General features: G+C 47.3%; 1 protein-coding gene across 12 annotated transcripts in view; it reads right to left on the bottom strand.

Moving 5' to 3' along the window:
• Window positions 1–23,265, bottom strand: part of CUX1 (cut like homeobox 1) — a 353,997-nt gene that overhangs the window by 116,399 nt on the left and 214,333 nt on the right. For all 12 annotated transcript variants that reach the window (XM_074345859.1, XM_074345857.1, XM_074345864.1 and 9 more), the window contains exons 5-8: window positions 15,440–15,577; window positions 11,567–11,690; window positions 7,839–7,915; window positions 6,313–6,379 (exon numbers count right to left, since the gene is read on the bottom strand). In XM_074345859.1, the coding sequence (XP_074201960.1) occupies window positions 6,313–6,379; window positions 7,839–7,915; window positions 11,567–11,690; window positions 15,440–15,577 (406 nt within the window). The remainder of the gene's footprint in view (window positions 1–6,312; window positions 6,380–7,838; window positions 7,916–11,566; window positions 11,691–15,439; window positions 15,578–23,265) is intronic.

Here is a 23,265-nt window from a genome sequence, read left to right as displayed (position 1 = left end):
GACTCTGTGCTCCAAGGACTGACTCCTCATCTATGCAATGAACATGGCAGACACTTCCTCCACGACTGCTGAAAAGAGTGAACAAGCTGCCACATGACAAAGTGCTGCGACATAGTCCGGGGAGATCCAGCTGCGTGGACCGTTTCGATCTCACCGCCGTTCACGGCATACTGGCTGCATTTCCCACCCGCAGAGTCGTGTCCCCAACTGTGAGCACCCTCACGTTGTCGAATCTCATTTTAGGGCCTCCATGCCCACTGGTAGGACACAGAATTCCTGTCTCCATCATGCAGGGTGCTGGGCATAGGCGCCCCTAAACAATTTTAATAAAGTCCTAAGCCAAGCTGGCTTGGGAAAGTTTTCTGCTTTCTCAGAGCATATTGCATTTTGTGATAAAACACTGGTTATATATATGATAAAAAGAAAGTACTCTAACATTAACACACGTGAAGGTCCTCATAAATATCTCTCTTGTAATGTACTATGTAATTATGTGTGCATACAATGCGTGCTTTAAAAAAAGTATATAGGCAAGGAATACCACATGAGTAACGTTAAGAAATATGAATTTTACTGGCAGGAAAGGTTTGGGAGGTGCAAATTCTCCTAAGACGAACATGAGCTATAAAAAAAATGCCGCGTTTCAGTGCAATTCAATATTTTCTTTCATCGGAGGCTCAGAGCCTCAGCCCACAAGTTAAGAGGAATGTACTAAGCTAACTGTTAGTGTTACAACTGAAGCTTCTTTTTTTCTGGGGGGGACAGAGCAAAGAGGTGGCTGTGGACTTGAGCAAAAATGGGAATTCCTGCATTTTGGCCCAGAATGCTAGTATCTTGGCCGGGAGGGCGACATTCCTCCTGTGATGGGCAGCAGCCACCTAAGCCTAACTACAAGTGAGCAGCTGCATGAGGCAGGCGTGGAGTCGGGGGCGGGGCGGGGCGGGGGGAGCTGTCCAGGCCTTTCTCCTGGGGCCACAAAAGATGTCTGCCCACCTCCAAGGGCATACCAGGGAACCATTTAATTCTTAAAATCCAAGCAGCTCTACTTTGCTAGAATCTCCAAGTTTAGGTCAATCAGGGTGACTAAGCCTATCTGCTAAGAGAACTAGGGGGATCTGTACACAGGGTGACCATCTGAGGAGGAGGTACTTTTGTAACTTAAAAAAAAAAAAGCAGAGAAATAATTCATTTATTTAACCCAGAAACGGTTATAATCTGAACCCCTGCAATCCTATTACACAACAACTGTTTTGGCAAGCCCCCCTCTGTTCCAACAAATATTAAACTGTGCTTGCCATTTGTCTAAGGAATCTTGCATTAATAAACATGAAGAAGAACACTTTTACCTCCCACTCTCAACGACAGGACAAAACAAAGACCAGCTGTATTCATCAATGGGTCCTTGTTCTGCACATAAAGGCTAATTACATTTTGCTTCAAGCCTACACATGGAAAACTTTACTGCGGCTGTCCCTGTCCCAGCCAGCCGTGCCGGCCCAGCTGACGCAGGCCCAGGGCTGCACACAGTCAGCGGGGCTCCAGACAGCCTCGCTGCCTCTGACCCGCAGGCTTCTGTCCAAAATGGGGGTAAGGGATGGCCACCCCAGTGGCATCTCCCAGTGACGGAGAGACGAAGCATCCATCACGTGCTGTTCAACTCTCCTGGGGAGACGACACCACTGGGGCCAGTCTTCTCCAAGGCCCATGAATTTCAGAAACGCACGCGCACCACGCCCAGGGCAAGCTCGTCTTGACAGCCTCTACTCGTGAACAACAGAATAGCTGACAGTGATTAGTGACGGCGACTACTGCTATCACTGTCCTGGGCACTACACACACACCTAATTACTCTTCACAGCCACCCAGTGTCCTGACTACTATTATGCCCATTATACAGACGAGAAAGAAGAGACACAGAGGTCAATGGGCTTATTCAAGGACACAGACAGTGAGCAGGGGACCCCAGTCATCCACTCAAAGCCCACGTTCCACGATGCCTCCCCCACTCCCTTCCTGCATTTTCTGTCAGTAGGTTTTTAAGAATCCCTTCCTTCAAAGAGGGAAAATACATCGTTTTGAAATGTTTTAAGGCCATTTGTGAAAAGGTTCGCCACCGGCGGGCTTATATTCGTATGTATTAATGAAAAGATGTCTAGTCTAATATGATATGCGTAGGTCTGGCCTGAGGCAGATAAGAGAGCAACAAACCTTTCCCAGAAAATAAAAGGGGAGAGGAATGCGGAGGGGGAAACTTCACGTGGGATCTCAAAGACCGAAGCAATTGTCTCAGAAGTTAAAAGAAAGTAGTAATTATTATCTCAGTCCATTTTCTGCATTTTTTATGGATTACTTACTCTGGGAACCATTTACAGTTAAGTGTTTGGCCCTGGGCTGCCTTTTGTTAGCCGTCCATCTCTGATGTGGGAAATGCTGATCCAACTGAGCCTTCATCCACACCCCACCCCGAACCCCAATCCCACCTGGCCTCCGTGGAGCTTTGGGCTGGTCCTCGGGGGATCAGCCTCGCCAGCCCTGTGTTTTCACAGACTGTCCTCCTTTGCCTCCAGCAACCCCTCACCTCAGCTCATCTTTCCGCCTCAAATCACAGGCCACCCCCTTCAGGAAGGCTTCCTGGACCCTCCTGTCCTTTGGCTCCAGCTGGGTGGGGTCCTGCGTGGAGACCCGCCATCCCCATGGTCAGCTCCCCCTCCCCCGCTGCTCCGCTGGCTGGGGGGAGTCCCGGCAGGCGGAGGGAGGAGCGTTAGGTCAGGGATTGCTGGTGCTGCCCTGGATCCCTGCCCCTTCCCAAAGGCCACAGTTCCTTTCCAGCTGGCCCCTGCAAACAGAGGTGTGGTGAGGTAGGGCCAGTGCTTGCTCAGGATGCCTCGACCCCTCTGGTCTCCTCCCCGCCGTGCCCTGACCTTCCAAGTTGGAGGAGGCCGTCTGTCTTCTGCGGACGCCCTAACGGCACAGGGGCTGTGCTCACGTCCCCTCTAACACGGCAGTGGTGATGCTGGACCACGATGGCTTGTCTCCCCCTGAGCCTTTTATCTCAGAACTTCCAGAGCCCAGCACAGGTCTAGGCACAGAGGAGGCCTCCAGGAATATCAGGAGGCTAACGAGGGGGTCTGTCACCTTTGAGTCATGCCCTCCAGGCTTGTTCTCTCCACGCACGCGCACGTACCCGGCACATCTCTGCCTCCCCCCTCTCTGGAGGAGACGAGAGGATTTCCTGCTGTGATCACAGGAGGGGACACACCCCAAGAGCACCCACGCCCTTTCAGTAGTCTGTAGCAACTGCCACCGTCCTGGGGCATACGCGATGGAACGACCGACCCCCATGCTTTCTGATTCTCCTTTCCATCTATTAGTTCAATGAAAACGATCAAGTAACATGTAGATTTTCACTTACTCAGATTTTGAGGGGAAAAACATCTTTTTGGCTTGAAGATACACTAATCTGATGGGAAACAGTCTAGAGACGTTTCTCCTGGAGCCCCGCCAACCATCGTCATGTCTCATCCAAGGCCGGTGGGCTGGGGGTCCTAGGAGAGGTCTGGGCTCAGGAGAAGCGGCCTCTGGTGCTCCCCTGGGTGACCCTGCTGATTCAGGAGACCCCGGATCTAATGATCTTACCCGTCACATGACAGGGCTGGCTGCTTAGGAAAAGCCCGGGGTCCCTGCACCTATAAACAGTAACTTAGAAAAATACTTGAGACTGAAAATCACCCCGTCATCTCAAGAGGCACCTCTGACCCCCACCCTGGGAGTGGGAGCAGGATCACCTGGGAACAGGTGACTGGGCTGCTGGTTGGTAGCTGGTGGTTCTGGCTGATATGGGAATCATCTCCCGGCGTCACCCTGGCCTACAGCAAGGCCAGCGGAGGGTGGGGATAGGGAGCAGACGGCCCTTCCTCTCTTGCTCTGTCCCCCAGTCACTCCCTGGCTGCCGCATTCCCTCCTTAGAGGAGATGCAAGCCTGTGAGGGGGCTGGGCGGGGGAGGGGGTGTAAGCACTTCCTAGATGCCTGTTCTCTAGGCTTTGCTTCTTCAACCCCTAAAGCAGATCACATGGACACACATTTTCTATGTGGTTTTGTAGAAGCCCAAGAAGAGAATAAGAAGTTATGAATCTAAACCAGGGTCCAGGACTTGGCCATCCTGTGACAGGTGGCATTCTGAGCTGTCAATTTCTGACAGTTTCAGCAGACGCTCGATGTCACCAGGCAATGAGTGCACCTCCCCAGTGTGCATGCAGGAGACACTGGCTTCTGGAATTTAAGCTTTGGTGACAGTCTCAGATCACTGGCTTTTCAACTGAGATCCACAGGAAGAACTACATTTTCCCTTGCAAGCCAATAACTGTGTATTTTCAGGTTTATACACATAATTTAAACAAAAGTGTCACAAAACAATACCTAACTTTACTAACTGCCATGAGCCATGACACTTTCTATTCTATTCTTTGTTTTAGATTCTATTTCTTACCTAACTAGCCGGTCGCCATTCATGATTCCACAATTGCGACCCAGTTTGAAAACCATGGGTTTAGATGGCTTTAGAGGTTGGCTGCACAAATTTTTTTTTTAAGTGCATAATAAAGCAAATTTGCATTGTATAATGATAGTCTATAACAATGCACAAAATGCAGCTCTGCCTTTTAAGAGGTGTGGTTTAACAAAAATTAAATAAATCAGCCAAAAACAGTGAGCTAATCCAATATATCATCACCAAAGTCACTATGAACTTTGCTGGCAAGTAAAATGACATGGATGAGAGTGGATGAATGAAGGAATTAACATATCATCTTCAGATCAAACTGTTTTATGGAAGCAACGCTACAAACTGAGGCTCGAGCTCTGCATCAGATGAAAATGTTACAATTTTGAAAAACCAAATTTCCAGAGAAAAACAACCTATGTAGTAGAAAAAAGTCCAGGCAGAAATAATAGAAAAACAAAGATGACACGCCGGCAGAAGAGAGAACCCGACATGACCCCGAGGAGCGCCAAGGTAATGACAGTTGGTACGTCTTGGAGGGTGAGGAACCCTCAGGCTGTGGTTTGGTGGGGGGTGGGGGGAAGACACACCTGCCAGCCCATCGACAGTGATGCCCTGGGTTGGAAGGGTTAATACCAGAACCACCAATAGAGTGTAATTTTACTGGTTACCATACCTTAGGATCAGAGGAGGGGAAAATAATCTGGTGGGTTCCACCCAGATTAGCTATGCCAGCAAGTCAGCTGGAGTCGCCAAGACTGACCGGGATGTTTTGGTCTTCACGAAGAAGTTCTGTGCTCATGATCGCAATCGGTTCTGATCACCAGGCTCGGGGAGCTGGGCTCTGAAGGTGTCGAGCTACTAAACAACCCAGTGAAGGTCAAGAGCCCACCCACCACGTGCCCCGAGAGCAGCTGGCCCGGCAGCAACCTCAAGGGCCGAGGGCGAGTGTGCTGGGGCAGAGGGATGCCGAGCCCAGCGCCAGTGCCCCACGCGGCGGGAGCCGGCGGGGAGGGCGGGGCTTTTCAGAGCCACTTCCCCACTCGAGCGCCCACCTAGGGCCTCCAGAGAGATACAACTGTCGAGGGTTGGGGGGTACCCAGTTTTCGGCTAGAGATGGGAGGAGCCTCTCAGAACAGGAAAAAGTTGTCAAACTTTAGCCTGGTGTTACTGGGTATGAGTTGTTGCTTCTTCATCTTTCTTGATTTGTATCAGTGTTCCTTCTTCCTTCCTGCTGTTCTGTGTGGAGGGTGGGCTGTCAACAGTGTACCCACAGTAGATGACCGATTTCCTTCCGACCAGAGCCTTGTGTGATACACCTGCCCAAACAGGCACGCTCCCTTTGTGTACGTGTCTGCCCACAGACACCCAGCACTGTCACGTGTGATTTGAACAAATACACCTGTGTGGGAGCGAAGGACTTGGGCACAGGTAAAAAGGTGATGTGCTTTGCACAGACCAAGCTCCACAAAACGCCCCAAGTGTCACAGCATCTATAAGCTGACTCTTTTCCAAACTTTCTTAGCAAAAGGCACAGTGGTGACCAGGCTTCACAATAATTAAGGGGAAAAAAAAGCTTCAGTTGGAAGGATTGTTCTAACAACACCAGAGCTTACTGTCACGTCTTGGGCAGGTCCTGGGAACAACACCCTATTCCTTACAAAAGCTCAGAGGCCAAGGATCTTCTAAACCCTGTGCTGATTTGCAAAGCCAACAGACTGGAGGGCGAGCAGGGAACTCTCTCATGAATTAGCAAACTCGGGAGATACCTGACCAAAGGCATGCAGATGGAGGAAATCAGGCAGAGACTTACTTGGCAGTAATTTCTTCATCGTATTTGGTTTTCAGGTCAAATAATTCTGTTCGAGTTTTTTCCAGGGCTGAAAGGCAGAGGACATAAAACCATAATGTAAGACATTAATTGTTCAGATTAAATTAGAGAGAAAAGTAGACATATATTCTCATTTCAAAAGAGGCAAAGATCACAAAAGTACACACAGAATGGAACAGAAAATCCCCTTCCACGGCCAGCTTGCCTCATTGCACACTCCTCTTCCAAGATAACCACTGTTACTAGTTTAGTGTGCAGATTTCCTGCTTTTAAACAAATTTTACTATTAAAATTTTTTCCATACATAATTGGATGTAAAGTGTGTGTATATATATATATTTTTCACCCCCCTCCCCAATAAATAGGACAATACAGATATCTTCTGATGCTTGCCCTATGCCCTTGGCAGAAGCATGGAAATCTCTGCATGTTGGGACACAGGCAATGACAGTAGCAGCTGGCTCTTGGACAGGGCTTGCCACATGCCTGGTGCTTCGGGAGACCTGGAAGGGAAGGTGCTGGGTAAGGAGCCTGGACTTTGCCACTTCAGATAAACGCCGCCCAGCTGGCCTCCCAGGAGGCACTGACATTCCCAGCAATACCCAGAGCGCGACCACTTCCCTCTGCTCTCACCAGCACTGGCTACTATCAATTAAAACAAAATTTTTGACAGTCTCACAGCCAAAACAATCTTTCACTGATTTAATGAGCATTTCCCTGACTCTTAAAAAAATTCCGTGCATCTCGTGCCACGAGTGTCTCTTCTGTAAACTGCCTGCTCCCGCCCTTGGCCCGTTGTTCTCCTGGGCTGAGTATCTATTTTGCTTGATTTGCAGGTGATCTTTCTATTTTTTGGATATTATTTGTCTGTGAATGTGTGGTGATGATTTTCTCCCACTCTGCCATTTGTGTTTTTTTTTTAAACTTGGATTATGATGTCTTCTGATTTTTTTTTCCACATTGAAGTTAAATATAGAGTGCAGTTTCCCTTTCAGAATAAAAAGAAAAAAAGGCACAAAGAAGTTTAAAGAAGTGATGAAAACCTCGGCACGACCTTTTTTGGTATCTTTAAAGTTTTAGAAGTCTGCATTACTGTTCTCCTTTAACTTCACAGGGTGGAAATCAGGCTTCAACCCCCTCCCCACCATTATTGTTCCAAATGAGATGTCAGCCCTTGACAGTTTGGTGATTTAGACGTGTTTGTTGGAGAAAGAGCAGGAAGAAAGGATGGCTTGTGGAAGTGATGCAAATGGGATGCAAAGCCTCCCACCTTGACACCACGACTCAGCACGGGTGACTCATGCAGTCGAGGTGGAGAAGCTGCCTGTTGCAGGGGGGGGGGGTGAGGTGTCTGAGGCACGAAGGGGTTTGGGCTCCTTCCCTCCTCCAGGCTCCCTGCGCCGGGGCGCCAAGTATCAGAGGGGACCTGGAGGGACTGGGAAATGGAGCAAACCTGCCTGGTGTCAGCTTTGCCTGCAGCCACCTGACCAGCAGGAAGGAGAGCACACCTGTTTGCAGAGTCTGAACTTTATGTTCCGCCTCTTCCAGCTTTGAGGTGGTAGACATCTGGGTCTCCTGCAGCTTTCTGAAAAAGGAGAGAAAAAAAGCCAGATTGGTCATCGCGTTAACGAACTCACAAACATCTTGTGTGTCGTGGAGCTCCGGCGATGCGCTGTCTCCACTGGGACGCGTGGCCGGGTACCACTTGACCACCCGACTCGGCACCCACACATCACAGGAGGGGAAGCGTGCATCCTTGGGACCTGACATGAGGTAACTGATGTAGGTTATCCTAAATGTAGCTTGTTCTTAAATGCCAGATATTAAAAAGAGCAGAAGAAAAAATCATCATCACGCACTCATTGTTTTCTGAACTTAGCCCAAGAAGAATGACACATTTACATTTCGCTGACGCTGTGAAGGAATTTATCGGAATAAAGGATGTACTAAAGAGATGTGACAGCTGTTCCGTTTCTGTTAGAATGGAATGCAAATGCAACTCTAATACCTAATGGGGACATTCTGAATGTTTTCAGCCGCATTCCATGTATTTAAATTTCCCATGATGTCCAAATGAATTCCCTGGTCAATAAATAGCATTCCTTCCTCCTCATTGGCAGAAAAGTCTCTAAAAATAAGGTTATTATTTTTACATCATATGAATATAACACATGCTCTTGTAAGAAGAAACCTGGGAATACAGAAAAGTAGAAATTACACAGTTAAAAAAGTCACCCAGATTTCCATCATCTATGGAAAAGCATCACTAACATTTTCACATATTTCAATTGTAAAACTAATAAATGCTCTGAGTTAAAAAAACAAACAAACCCAAACCACAAATATTATAAGAGCAGGGAAGGTAAAAATGTCCTCTTCTTTCCTCGGCTCTATTTGTACTTCTCAGATAGACTTCTTTTGTAGCTTTCTAAAATCTTTCTAGATGTACAGAAATACAGCGCAACGTGCAAATACACTGCAGTGTACTGTAAACTCGGATGTGATATATTACAGCGTAATATATACTCCCCGCCCCTTCGTTTTAATACAAAAGGGATCAGAGCGCCTACAGGACCCTGCAGCTGGCTTTCCCACTTATCTTGAGCCATGGAAAACTCCAGCATAGGTAACTCCTCCTCTTCTTACTAAATAACTGACCCGAGCCTCGTTGGACCCTTAGATGGCTCATCATTCCTTTCTACCAAACAATTCCACAACGATCATGGCATAGATGTTGCTGCATAATTCTGACAGTGAATTAGCTGGCTAAAATTCTCACAGAGGGATTACAAGGGTGAAAGGGTCTGTGGACTTTGGGGGGTTGTTTTGAGAGCTATTGAGAAACTTTCCAACAAAAACCTTACCAATTTAAACTCTTGCCAGTGACATTCGAGAGTGTTCTGCTGTGCCAACACTGGGTAAACTTAAACTGAACTTCACTGCTGAATAAAGCTGAGCTGTGCTTTGTGTGGACTGTCTGCGCATCTCCTTTGCCCATTTTTTGCAGCACTGATCCTTTCCTTACTAATTTGTAAGAGTCCTTTGTTTATACAGAAAATTAGCCCTTTTTCCTATGTGGTGTAAATATTTCTCTCCAGTTTTTTGATGGTTTAAAAATGTTGTTCATTGTTATTTGTTTTTAAGAAGTCTGTATTAAATTTGAAGCAGTCACATTTATGTCAATTTTCTTTTATGCTTAGAAAGATCTTCTCACTCTAAGATTATTAAAAACAAATTATTGGCCCACATTTTCTTCTAGTATGTACATGATTTAATTATTCATATTTCTATCCTAGATCTATTTTAATTTTTTGGTGTAATGAATGAGGTAAAAATCTAGCTTTATCCCCCACTCAACTGGTCAGTCAGTTATCTGCGCCTTTTTTTGGCGGGGGGAGGAAGTAATTAGGTTTATTTATTTATTATTTTTTAACGAAGGAACTGGGAGTTGAACCCAGGACCTTGTGCATGCTAAGCACACACTCTACCATTGAGCTATACCCTCCCCTGCATCTTTTAATATAATAAATCCTTTTACCTAATTGAAATGAATTTCATAGGAATTTATCTCTACACTTTCATAACGCGTGGGTTTGCTCCGTGCAGCTGTAATCACACTGTGTATAATTCTGTATCATGCGTTTTCCACTTCATGTTATGCTGAATACATTTCTAGTGTTCATGTGAATTCGACACAACTTTTATTTAAATGGCTGCACAACATTCCAGTTAGGGGTGGCCTTTTTTACAGACCCATTTCTGGTTGGCAGGGCCTTTCGATGGCTTGCATCCCCTCCCTCCCCCCAGTGATCAATAACATGGTCGGAAATCCTTTGGGCGTGAAGTGCTCTCCCCGGAAACAACTGAGGGCCAGGGCCACGTCTGCTGGGTGGAGAGCCCCCTCAATCTTCAGAGCCCTGACTCCATGGGGGCCATGCCCAGCCAGTCTCCCCTCAGTGTGGGTGTGGGGTCCCCTGCAGAGCTGGGCTTGGCACTGAGGGACTGGCTTTGGTCCCTCGGTGAGGACTCTGGGAAGTCATGTCTGACCTCCCAGAAAAGGGAGGCCCAGGCTGCAGTGGTGGGCCGGGCTCTGTGCCCACCTCTGGGTGCCTCACTGGGAGGGTGCAGGCAGGTCCTTGATCTGAGGCCTGGTTTCTCCATCTGGAAAGTGAGACCATCTACTCCGCAGGTCGGACCCAGGCCCTTGGTGAGACAAACTGAGAGGGGCTGGCATTGAGTGTGGCGGTCACTCTTCTCTTCTAAATGAAGCCAAGTTAGCGGTGCCCCAGGAAGGCCTCAGTGATGTCCGAGGCTCTCCATGCAGTCTGCCTCACAGACGTCCAAGCAGCCACATTCCAAGTCAGCGGGAGGCACCCACAAAACCTCACTGCCAGGCCTGCCTCTCACTTGTAACCAGACATTCAGTGCCTCTTGTTAATGGACTCACGTTTCTTCCCAGCAGAGTTAAAATTTTAAACCTTTTCACCAAACATCTGAAAAACCTGACTGATGCAACTTGAATCAGTAAGTTCCACAGTCCTCATGGTTGTTACCAGAAATCTAATGTTCATTCAATTTTCACACTGGTGAAAAACCAACTTATCATTTGTGGCAAAGTTTTGGGTGAAGCAGGCCATCGGAAACCTGACGCTCACAGTGCTTGGATGATGCGTTAACATGTTTTACTGATACCAACTCCTTGATGTATGGAGCACTGTGACAGGATGAAAAGAGGCAAAAACAAAACAAACAAACAAACAGACAAAAACTCCGAGATACTGTGTCTGTGATGTTAAATATCAAAATTCACTTAAGAAGGTAACAGGAGCTCTGTTCGCCCAGGGCTTCCCAAAGAGGACACGCAGCAGGGAACGGTCCTGCCCCTCTTGCCTCTCCTCAGGTACAACCACCAGGTGCCAAGCCACCCGCACACACTTCGTGCTCAAGCCCTGGCCCCACACAGCCCCAGCTGACACACCTGGGCCTCTGACCAGCTGACACGATCCACCAATGGGGAAAGATGGGTACATTTTACCCAAGGTCCTCTCACAAATTACAGGATCAGGGATGCCTTTATTTTCCCAATGAAATTGTGCCTTAGAGCCCCTGGGAGTTTGGTTTCTAACCAGGGCTTATTTCACAGGCACATTTAAAAACCTGTCCCGTGATGGGAAAGGCAGAAGTAAAAACCACGACGTCAGCAAGTCAGCGTGTGCAGACCCCAACGCAGGCTCACCTCTCCTTTTCTGCAAAATCATTTTGTAACTTTTGTTCCTTTTCGAGAGCTATGGTCTCGGCTTGGTTCTTCAGAGTCTGTTCGTATTCTCGGATTTTCTCTTTAAGTGCTTTTATCGTAACCTCTGCAGAAAGGGGGGAAAAATAACAACAAAAAAAAACTCCAGTAAGAGAAACACAGGTCCACTGGCTACACATACCAGCTTTCGTAACCTAGCAGGATTGGCGTGTTTTAAACTTTAGCTCTTCAATTCTGACACGAAATCAATAGTTACAAGTCCCTTCGGAGAACTTTTACTCCCTAAATGTTAAATTGAACTTTAAACATTTAGGTTGAGGAGGATCAATGGATTTTGCTGGGAAGAAGAACTATGTCTCTCTGATACAACTTAAGAAAAAGAAGGGGGGAAATCAATGGTAAAATATAATAACGTCTGATTGATGAACCTTAAATTAGTCCTCTATCGAGGGAAGATTAATAACGTTTTAGTGTGGGTTTAAGTACTTTCTTACAAAGAAAACAGTTCATAATTATGTGCACATTTTGGAAGAAAGCTACAGACCGTCCTAGCCGTGGGCCACAGCTCTGTTGTTTCAGAAGTGATGAAACGCACAGAGTGCTAAGTGGACACAGCGCGCATTATCTCCGGCTAGGAGGGACCAGCCCTGGAGCTGGGATGCAGAGAGCACTCTCCCCCCAAGGGCTGGAGCCTGGCAGACCTGGGTGGCGTGCGCAGAGCTGACATGGGGCCCAGGGGAGCCACATCTGAGGGAGGGTGAGCCCCTGGGGTGCGGGCAGCAGTGCTGCGTGATGAAGTTCTGCTTGGGATACGGGGCACTTTGGGAGGCAGGGCCGTCCCCAGAAAGCCCAGGTCCCCCAACACCAAGCACAGGTTCATGGCAGTCACTTCAGTGACTCAAAATGGGAACATGAGAGCAGATGCAATGAACAGGGTAGGGTCCTAACTCAGACCCGTGGGTGGCTCTGGGGCAGGACCGCTCCGCCTGGTCCCCCTCAGACACCCCCACAGCACCGAGCGGGCCAGACGGTCCCCAGCAGAGTGCTGTGGTCCCAGGTCTGAGGACAGTGGAGCTCTTGGGGACTGCACCTGTCCCGCCCCAGGCCATCCTGCAGAGGGCAAGGCCGAGCTTCTCGGTGGTCCCAGCACCTGCCGCAGGTCAGGGCTCAGGAAACGGCCAAGGTGCGAGTGAACACAGGAGCCAAGGCCGGGCTACAGGGTGAGGCCCAGACAGGGCAGTGACAACGGGGCTCCGGGCTCCTGCGGCAACGCCGCCTGCCAGTCTCTGCCGAGTAAGCACCCGGGCTGGTGGCCCTTGTTCCTTCAGGCCATGGCTCACGTCCGCTTCCACTCCCCGCGCTGCACAGACACGCTGGGCGAGGCAGGAGCACGTCAGCCAGGCGTTCATACCCACGTGGCTTAGTGGATAAAAGCTAAATGCCCTTTTGTTGATAAAAGCAATGGCCCTTTCCATGAAATGGCACCAGAGGGTTCTCCTCAGAGGAGGAGAGAGGGATTAAGACCAGTGACCCTGGCCGGGCATCTGAGGGAGGCGGGGGTGGGAGGGGGCTTTGGCCTTTTGGGCTGGTCGCGTGGGGGCTGGGAGAAATGCCCCGTGAGCACAGTGGTTAGTGACACACGTTCCTCTCCAGCCAGAGAGGTGGGGCCAAAACCGGGCAGGAGTGGAACACTTCCAGAACAGACACCAGCACAGGTCACCTCTGGAAACGCCTGCACGTTCTTTTAACTGGATGGTCTGCATGACGATCAGTTACAGCATGTCTGCCCTTAATGACGGGGTGGAAACATCTGGACGGCTCCTAGACGCCCGGGCTCACTGCAGTGGGCTTCTCAGTGGGACCCCATCTGTGCTCCTCCCAGGGGGGTCGGGGGCACTGCCTGGGGGCCCCTTTGCCAGGGAGAGCCGCTCAGGGGGCCAGGGGCCAACTTGTCTTTACAGGGGCCCCCTTTACTCATCTTGAAATGGGGTGGGGGGAGAATTAGAGCACGTGAGAGAGAAATTCCTGTCCTGCTCCAATGTTTTGCCAATCCACACTACAGCTGTGGCAAATAAAACAAGTGGTGTGCGTGCTAACACTTCCAAATCAAAATCCTTTTTTCTAGTGTGAAGAAAAGAGAGGAAAATGCTGTTTTTTCTGGAGGCTGGGAAAATCTGTAAAGATACCAATAAAGAAAAAGGGTAGGGGGTGATTTCTAGAAAGAAACCCACAGTGCTCAGTAAGAGCCGTGGATACTGACTGAGCGTTGGGAACAGCACTGACTGCCTCGCCCGCATCTCTAATCCTGCAACAGCCCTACGCTGTTAGCGGGAGAATCCCTGACGCCCTGCATCCAAGAAAACCAGGCTTTAACGACATGACCGTACGCTCAAGGTCGCATGGCGAAGTTGGCGGCAAGAAAGGGGCCTGGCCAGGCCTGCCGGCCTCTGGAGCCTTTGTTCTTGAGTCTTGGACTCTATTTAAAAACTCCCATCCAGTGAGGCCTTTGGGGAGATGGCCCCACTCCCAGTTATGGCTGCTCACTGGTAAACTGGCCCTGGGGCACCGACCAGGCAGGTGGGAGAGGACGACCTGGTGGAGCCCTCGGTCCACCCACACCGCCCTCCTGCCCTCCAACAGAACCAGCCAAACTGAAGGAAACCCAAACGGTGGATCTGTCACTGGAGTAAGATGCCAGAGGTCACTGGAAGGAAGCAACAGGCACAGCCTTTGTGGGCAGTGCGGCAATAAAGGCAGAGGGTACACCTCCGCGGCGTCTCTGTCCCCTGCACCCCTGGCCAGAGCCACACCCTGCTAGGGGGAGGGAGCACTTCTCTCACTGTACCCCGCCTCTGAAGTCCCACACCCGGCTCCCCAGCGGCCCAAACCGTCCCCCGAGTCCCACAAGCTCACCACTTCCTGTGGGGCCAGATTGAGGTGGTGTTCCCCCAGGGAGGGGCCGCTCTCACGGCTCAGGCCCTGACCTTCCCGCCTCTTCGGGGGTCCTTTCCGTAGACCACCCCAAGGACACCTTCTAAACTCTTTCCCAAGTAATTCCTTCTCTGGCCTCGGAGCTTATACAGAAGGCCGCTCAAGGGAAGCCCCCTCCCCACCCCGCCAGCAGTTTGTTCTCCTCTCTGTCGCCTCCCTCCCCCCGACCCCAAACAAAACCAAACAGGCCACTTCTACGTGGACTTGGCTGAAAACCCTGCAGCAGTGGTCAGATGGGGTTGCGATTTTTCTTCACGACAAGGCAGCCACGAGGCTCCTGACTGGGACCTGTCTGGATTGGAGGTGTGGGAGAAATGTCTTTGTTCTTCCCTGACAGGGAAAGCCAGGCAACCTTTGCCCTCTCTCCTTGATGATGGCTGGACAACCACACTAAGAGGCTGTTTTGTTTTCCTTCGTGAAATTCGTCATGAGGAGGGTGACGCCAACAAGGATGCGGGGTGCTTAAGCGTGGGGACGTGAAAGCAGCATCTAAAGTCTTAATGTATTGGCAGCAATTATTAAATGACTTACTGCATGTTGATCACAAGCTGGTTCTCTGACAGGTGACACCCGCAGGCAACGCATCCGTCTTTTAAAAGGCTGATCCTATCATGTGATGATTCAGGAAAGATCGGTCCCGTTGGGCAGGCAATAAAGTCGTATGTACTTATTGCGCAGAGGAGAAGTCTGCCTTCTCAACAGCTAAGCATCATCATCACCTCTCTTTAACGACGCTGACTCTTGCCCCACCCTGACTTTCTGACGTATGCGACAGTCAGAGCTAGTCCCAGCAGTACAGGGAAGGCAATTAAAAAGAAAGAAAGAAAAAGCCCAAAGCAAAGAACAAATACATCTTCCACCAACCTTGATTTTTCACTTCAGCAAATTCCTTGTTGTATTCTTCGAGAGTTTCCCTAAGTTTCTGGTTCTCTGTTTCAATGTCATGCAGGCGCTGCACTTTGAGCTGGAGCTGCTGCCCGAGGTCCAGAGCCGGGACGGGATCTGCACGAGAGGGAGACATGTCATCCCACTGGGGACACAGACGAGCCACCTTCCTGGCCTCACAGAGGCTCGGAGCTGGTCTCGTGGCTCCCAGGGAATTAGCTCCCCTGGGGATCGTGGCCGGATGGATGGGGCGCTTCTCCGCGGCTGCTAAGGGATGTGCACACAGACCCACCCAGGGTCCCCTGTGGATGAAAAGGGGCAGGCTCCCTGGGATCTGCGCATCGCTCGGGCCTGGTATGACACTGGAGAGATTTTCCGTTCCCTGATCTAACTGATAGGAAGAGAGATACACATGGCAGCAGTGAAGGGAGGACCCAGGAAAATCACTCGTCACCTAGAACCGCACTCGGAGGAGGCAGCGAACGTGAAGGCGCTGTAAGCCTCAAGTTTTCAATAATTCTTAGGAAGTTGGAAATCACACCTGACACCTGGAAAGCATCCGGCTGTCACAGAACACTTTTACGGTCATTTTCTTGTTTGAGCCTCGGGACAGTCCTGGGAGACAGTTGTGAGACGCGGACCATGTTCCTTCCACAGAAGGGGAAACTCAAGCTCAGGGAGGTGGGGTGATGTGCCCAGGATTCCTGGCTGGTTAGTGGGCAGAGAGAACTCGACCCCAAGTCTGTGAGATCAAGTGACCATCCTTCCAAAGAGGAAGGTGCCCCGAGGGGGCAGACTCTGTACCAGGACACTCTATTCAGCACAGGACCGCTCTCCAACACGATCCTCCTTTACTAATGAAGGATGCTCAGGAGTCAGCCAGGGCTTAACAGCTAGTGAGCTGAAGATGGGAGAACCCCACGTTTTTGCCCTGGGTGGGGGGGTTCTGCCTTTCTCCAGAGGCACAGCTGGTGGCCTAGCCACTGTGACTCATCGTGGGCCAGCGGGCCACTCAGCGAGGAGGCCACCACACACCTGGTTATAACACAAACAGCAGGAGAGCGGCACCTGGGCCAGTTATGAGAGGCCCTGCAGCCAGCTCAACGTGCCGTCCACCATCAGATTTACGGACGGATCTGAATGTAAAATCGGAGACTGCGGACACGGGGTTTACAGTACTGGTGAGGCCTTTGCCTTTACCATTAATTCAACCCAAAGTGGAGAGACACTAAATGTTCTTCTGGCATCAATTCGGTCTTTATTTTTATTTCTCCTGCCTGAAAGGCACTTACTGTCCCCCTGCCGGGCACCAGTGGGCCACTTCCTCTAGGACCCTCGGGCCCCGCCGGGGTAGAAGCATCCGCGAGTCTGCTGGGCTTAGAAAAGATCACGGAAGATATTTCTGGTATGGACGCCAGCCTCACTTGTGAGACGGCTGCGAGGATTTAGTCTCCGGTTGAGGAATGCTAAACACCGAGCCCAGTGGATCAACAAGGGTATATGTTCAAGAGTTCACTTAATTTCCAAACACCAGAGCCAGTCATTTTTCAGACCACCCTTGGTTCCTGGAAACGAGGCCTCGGTTCACCGGGTCTCGGTTGGCGCGTCCACCAGGAGCCAGGACCGCCCTGAGATGCCAGCATCTTCGCAGGGTTTACAGAAGGCAGGCACCGGGGTGCGTGCAGAACAGTGTTTAACCCCAACACCATCCGTCACGTGAAATCCCGGCCGCGGGGCACTGATTCTGTGTGCATGTACAGCTCACGGCTGCATCACTGCCTTCTCACTGGTGGTTTCTCGGTATTATTTTTATCAGTGTTAAAATATTTATATTAAATTCGATTTCAAAAGCTATTTTGGGGAGATGGTTCCTTGTAAGTAGGAGCAGTAATAACACTAAAGAGTGAACATCCTCAGAACATTCTGGGTGCAGTTTTTTTTTTTAATCTCAGTGTCCCCTGGATATCTTCCCACTCCCCACCCCCTTACCTCTCCCTCTATGGCCTAGTGCTGGACAAATGGACTGAAGGAGGTAACAGACAGTATGCCCATGGCCCCCTCCATGTCGAATGACAACTTGAACTTGAAAGAGAGGTCAGGGAAGCATTGACAAGAAGGAGGACCCCTGTGCGTGTATAACATTCTATTAATGTTCACTCGTGTAGGTTTCCTGGCACAATTGCCAGTACAAAATGGTATTTTTAAAGAGCTAAGCTAGTATACTGCCCGTCATCCCTAAAACTTCAGTTGACAACTTTTCCAGGCCATTCCTTTTAAGAGGCCGGGACCCACTGTGTCTGCTTCGAATAAAATACAGTTTCCCTCCTTCGATTCAGCAAGGAATTCAGTGACATATAAAAAATAACATGCACATTATCAAGTGAATGGTAACTAGGCCCTTTAGACAAATTTTCAAAGCATTATATTGTAAATGAAAACTCTGGCAATCTCATAATTATTCATTATGGCATGTATATTTAATTTAACACGATTAAAGGTTAATGCTTCAGTAGCAGAGCTGGTCACAGAATAAAGAATGAACTGAATGTTCAAACATCTCTATGCATTAAACTTCAAACTTTACTACAGTACAGTTGAATGACTCACTGCCTACAGCATTTGAATACTGTTTTGGATTATGTAAAAGGCATTGCTAAAGTACCTCTTAGGCTTAATTTTTATTACTTGTATTAAAGGAACAGCTAATTACCACATGACAATATAATGACTCTAGCATGTTTGGGCTAGAGACCAAAACAATGAATTTCGGCATGCCAAACCCCAGCCTGCATGTTAATCTTGGGGAAATCATAGCTTTTTGTCTTGTTAATGATTTCCAATGCCATTTAAACCCCACACAAGTATTGTTAGGTCTTATTCTGAACGTCACAAGCCTCCGATCTCAGCAGCTCAATTAGGGAATTGTCTAGGGGAGGCAAGGGCACACACCCATATGTGGAACAGGAACACGCAAAATCCGGCAACCCATCTTCCCTGCCGCCTCCAAGTCAACGCACTTTCTTGCTAGTGCCATCCACCAACGTGACAGACTTGCAAAGTGTTTTACAATCACCTAATAGTTCATTCCTAAAACACTCTTTGAGGCATTCTAGAGCTCATTATGCAACACAGGACGCAAAGAACGTTAGTTATAACAAACAATACAGTCACCTGTATTTATTCAGCACGGTCTCTGAAGTACATGTAACATTATCTCGCTAATTCCAGCCATCACGGCCAGAGGTCGGGGGAGGGGGCTCTGCCATGTGTCAGGCGCTGGCATCTCACCCAGGGACGGTGGGGGGAGAAGTCGGCCAGGCAAACAGGTGCGCCAAAGTCTAATTAAGATTTCTGCTTCCTGAACCAGCAGCCAACTAAATTATATTGTCTCTTCAAGTTCTACTATAACAAGTATTCCCTAAGCATCTATCCACTCTGGGTAAGACCTGAGTGAGGCACTGGGACAGACACTCAGCCAAGTCAGCTGGGACCAGCCTCAGAGCAGAGATAAACCATGTTCACAAATAAACAAGGTAAAGCAAGAAGGGCCAGATGAGAAACTGGGAAAGGGAGGTTTTTTTTTTTTTTTTTTTTAAAAGAGGAGGCTCTTTTTTTTTAAAAGAGTTTAGACCTGTGAAGAGGAGACAGTGGGGCAGTCAGTCCATGTGGAAAAAACAGCAGGTAGGGGAGCAAGAAGCAGGGAAGAGGAAGACACAGAAAAAGAACAGTTCTGCCTAACTGCCGGCACCCACGCACACATCTTAGGACATCAGGGCTGTTCTAGGCGCTGGGGGAATACAGTGGTGAACAGGACAAATTCCTTGACATTCTACTGATGTGAGGGAGACAAAGACAAAGAGCAAAACCAAACAAAACAACACTTTCAGTACTGCCACATGAGAAAACAGGGTGTGGAGAATGGGGACTGGGTGCTGGAGACAGATAGACAGGGAGGGCCTCCAAGGAGGTGACACTGGGATTGAGATCTGGATGTCGAAGAGGAGAGAAGGTGAAGACACATGGCAGAGGGCTCAGCAGTGCAAAGGTCCAGAGGCGGGAGTGAGCGTGGCAGATATGAGGCACAGGGAGAAGCTGGTGAGGCACAATGAAGGGAAGCGAAAGCAGCAAAGGACAAGTGGTCAGAGGGGGAAGCCTGTGCTCAATGATTTAAAGAAAAAGATGAACACAATTAAGGAGAGAAATAGAAGATATAAAGAAGAATCAAACTGAATTTCAGAGCTGACAACACAGTGTGTGCGGTGCCCTGTTGCACAGCAGGTAATACAACAGTCTCATAAAAATACAGTGTCTGAAGTGAGCTAGAGGACCAAATTTGGATTCAGTTCTACTGATGGGAAAAACCATCAGAGAACAGGACTCGTGCAAGATGAGCCACTGGGGCATGGGAAGAAAACTGCAGTGGTCTAAACCACAGAGAGGTTTGTTGGTTTTCTAGTTGCAAAGTATTTAAGAGTTTTAAGCTTAAAGATGAGTTATACAATTTTCTTTTAAAAAGCTAAGTGTTCCAAATTAGCTGTCCTGTTCTGTGATGGCAGATGGCTATCAGTAATGTGCTGCCTGGCAGACATTTAGGAAAAAAATAAACACATAATCTACGTCTTTGAAGTAAATGTGATGTTTTAATACTTAGTGGGGGGAAAAAAAAACTACATCTTGAATGAAACTCATCTACAGTGACAGCATTCTAAAAGCGGGTATTTGGACATGTTCCAATCATCATACAAACTTATAGGCAAAGAAAACATTCTCCACAAAAATGTTTCCATGCCTCAGATCATAAGAGAGGGAGGACAGCACAATGGTTTACAGTGCGGGCCGGACGGCATACGGCATACGATCGAATCCCAGTGCTGCCACTTACCGGTTGTGCAACCTTACTTAGTATCTTTGTATCTCACTTCCATCATGTATAAATTTGGCAAAAGAATTGGTTCTATACCATGAGGTTGTTGTGAAGATCAACTAAGATAAGATGTGTATACACTTAGGAAACTGCCAGGCACGGAGCTGATACTCAATAAATGTTACCTATTATCAACCAACTCCAGCCTGATGAAGTCTTTACCAAAAGGAGTTTCAGATCAGTTGTTAATAATACAAAAAATACAGTATCTTCTGACTAGTTAGGAAGAAAAATCAAACCCCAGGGTAAACAGAAATTACCTAGCTGAATTTTAACTAATACTTTCTTATAACTGGTAGGCAGGTTTCAAAAATATGAACCATATTTTTGTAAAATTAACTAATAATGTACTGCTTTGGTTTGGATCTATGTATCTTTGTGAGTTATCTTTTCCAGTCACTAATGACAGCCATTAAAACCAAGAACAAAATTAACAAAACTTGGAGATTTCCACTTCTAGCCATGATAGATTAACTGGTAGCGGACTTGCCCTCTGGCCATGAACAAGTAGAATATTAGGCAATCTATACAAAACAACTGTTTACAGATACTGGACAGCCAGGCAAGCAGGATGAGAGGTGATCTCCGAGAGGAGGGGAACAAATAAGGTGAGCCCTATGACCACCCTGACTTTCTGGGAAACACTTTCTAGCAGCAGCACAGGGAAGGGGGAACCCAAGCAGATAGGCTTCTTGGGTTGAGAAGACAGAGATCAGAAGATCGGGAGGCTGAGGTACCTGGAATTTATAGGGCAGAGCACTGGAAAGGAGGGAGATATGAAGAGAAAGAGTTAAAGAAATCTGCAGAGGAGTAACCTAAAGTCTGTTGCTAAAAAATAAGGTGCATATATACACACAGGGTGAAACTCCACAAGGCTGGGCAAAAAACCACAAGGAAGGTCTAAGCAAATGACTCCCAGAGTTTGCAGAGTGTTGGGAGGCTTTCTAGTTGCAACCAGCCAGGGAAGAGAGACTCATTGAATAGCCAGGGCATTCAGCAGAGACACCAGAGAGCCACACCAGAGGGGAGGGTTAAGCCAATCCTAAAGACAAGACTAGTCTAGACCCCCCCACCCCCGCAAAGCTTAAAAACATGTCTCAGAATAATTGAGTTGATCTGCAAATAATTTAACTACCTGTCCAAACAAATTTCAACACTTTTAAGAAAGACAACAAAATGCAGTTAATAATTACAATGTCCAACATCCAATCAAAAATTACTAGACATGCAAGGAAGCAGGATAATAAGGGGGGAAAGATCAGTGAATAAAAACAGAACCAGAAATGACAAGAAATAAAGGGAGTAGTTGACAAAGACTAAAACAGCTATTATAAATATGCTCAAGGATTTAAAGAAAAACATGAGGAGAGAAATAGAAGCTATAAAGAATCAGATGGAATTCTAGAGCTTAAAATACAGTATCTGAAATGAAAAAAATTCCCTAGATTGGCTTAAACAGATTAGATACTGCAACTAAAAAAGCTCAGAGAACTCAAAGACATAGTCACAGAAACTGTCTAAAAAGAAGCACAGAGAAGAGGCTAAAAAAAAAAGTTACTAAAATTCCAACCTGTGAAACAAGACCAAGCAATCTAACACACATGTCCCAGAAAGGGGCAAGGGATGTATCTGAAGGAACAGTACAAATTTGGTGAAAGCTTTAAGCCCCCAAATCCAAGAAACTCAACAAAATCCAAGCAGAATAAACACAAAGAAAGCCAACAAGCATAATCAGATTGCTGAAAAGAAGAATAAAAAGAAAATCTCAAAAGCTGGAGAAAAGAAGACCCACATAGGGGAGGAAAGATAAGGCTGATGGAGACCTCCTGACAGAAGCAAAGTCCCGACAGAAAAAACAGGAATGAAATCTGCCAACACACAGTTTTATACCCGACAAAAAATATCCTTCAAAAATGTGTGTGAGACAGACGTTTTCTGTTACTGTTTTATGATGAACAAAAGCTGGCAGAATTCATTGCCAGCATACCTACACTGAAAGGTATGTTAAAGGAGATGCTCCCGACTGAGAGAAACTGATGATGGAAAACTGGATGGACACAAAGGAATAAACACCACCAAAAATGGTAAATATATGGGTAAAAATGAAATACTACTTTTCTCATTTTTAATTTCTTTAAAAGATAACTGACTATTTAAAAGCAAAACTACAACAATGGATTGTAAGGGCATAACATATGTAGAAATAAAATAAATAACAATACACAAAGGACAGGAAGGAGAAAAATGAAAGTGTACTGTAAGACTGTAAGATTCTTACATTGTATGAAGTGGTGTCATGTTATTTGATGGTGTAGTGTGGTAAAGATGCTTAATGTGAAACTCAGAGTAATCACTAAGAAAATAAAACAAAGAATTATAGCTAATAAGATAATTTGGGAGATAAAATAAGATCACAAAAAATAAGCAAAATAAAGCAAGAAAGACACACAAAAACCAAGACAAGTAGAAAGCAAACAGCAAGACGGCAGGCTTAAACCTCTTTATCCATACTTACACGAAACATAAAAGCTCTAACATTTCACTTAAGAGGCAGATTGTCAGACTGGATTTAAAAAACACGACATAGCTGTTTATAAGAAACATAACTTAAATAAAACAACACAGATAGGTTAACAGGAAAAGATATAACCTGAACACAGTAATCAAAAGAAAGCTGGAGTGCCTATATCAAAATGAGACAAAGGAAACTTTAGTACAAGGAATATTAAGAAAAATAAAATCACTGTATAAAGTTAAGAATCAAATCATTGAGAAGATGTAACAATCCTAAAAGTATACATACTACGAAACAAAGCTTAAAAACATGAATTAAAAACGCAAGTGAAGCAACTCTGTAATGATAAAGATTTCAAAACTGTTC

This window comes from Camelus bactrianus, chromosome 18, assembly GCF_048773025.1.
Source record: "Camelus bactrianus isolate YW-2024 breed Bactrian camel chromosome 18, ASM4877302v1, whole genome shotgun sequence".
Classification (NCBI taxonomy): domain Eukaryota; kingdom Metazoa; phylum Chordata; class Mammalia; order Artiodactyla; family Camelidae; genus Camelus; species Camelus bactrianus.
This window is presented reverse-complemented; position numbering and strand designations above follow the sequence as displayed.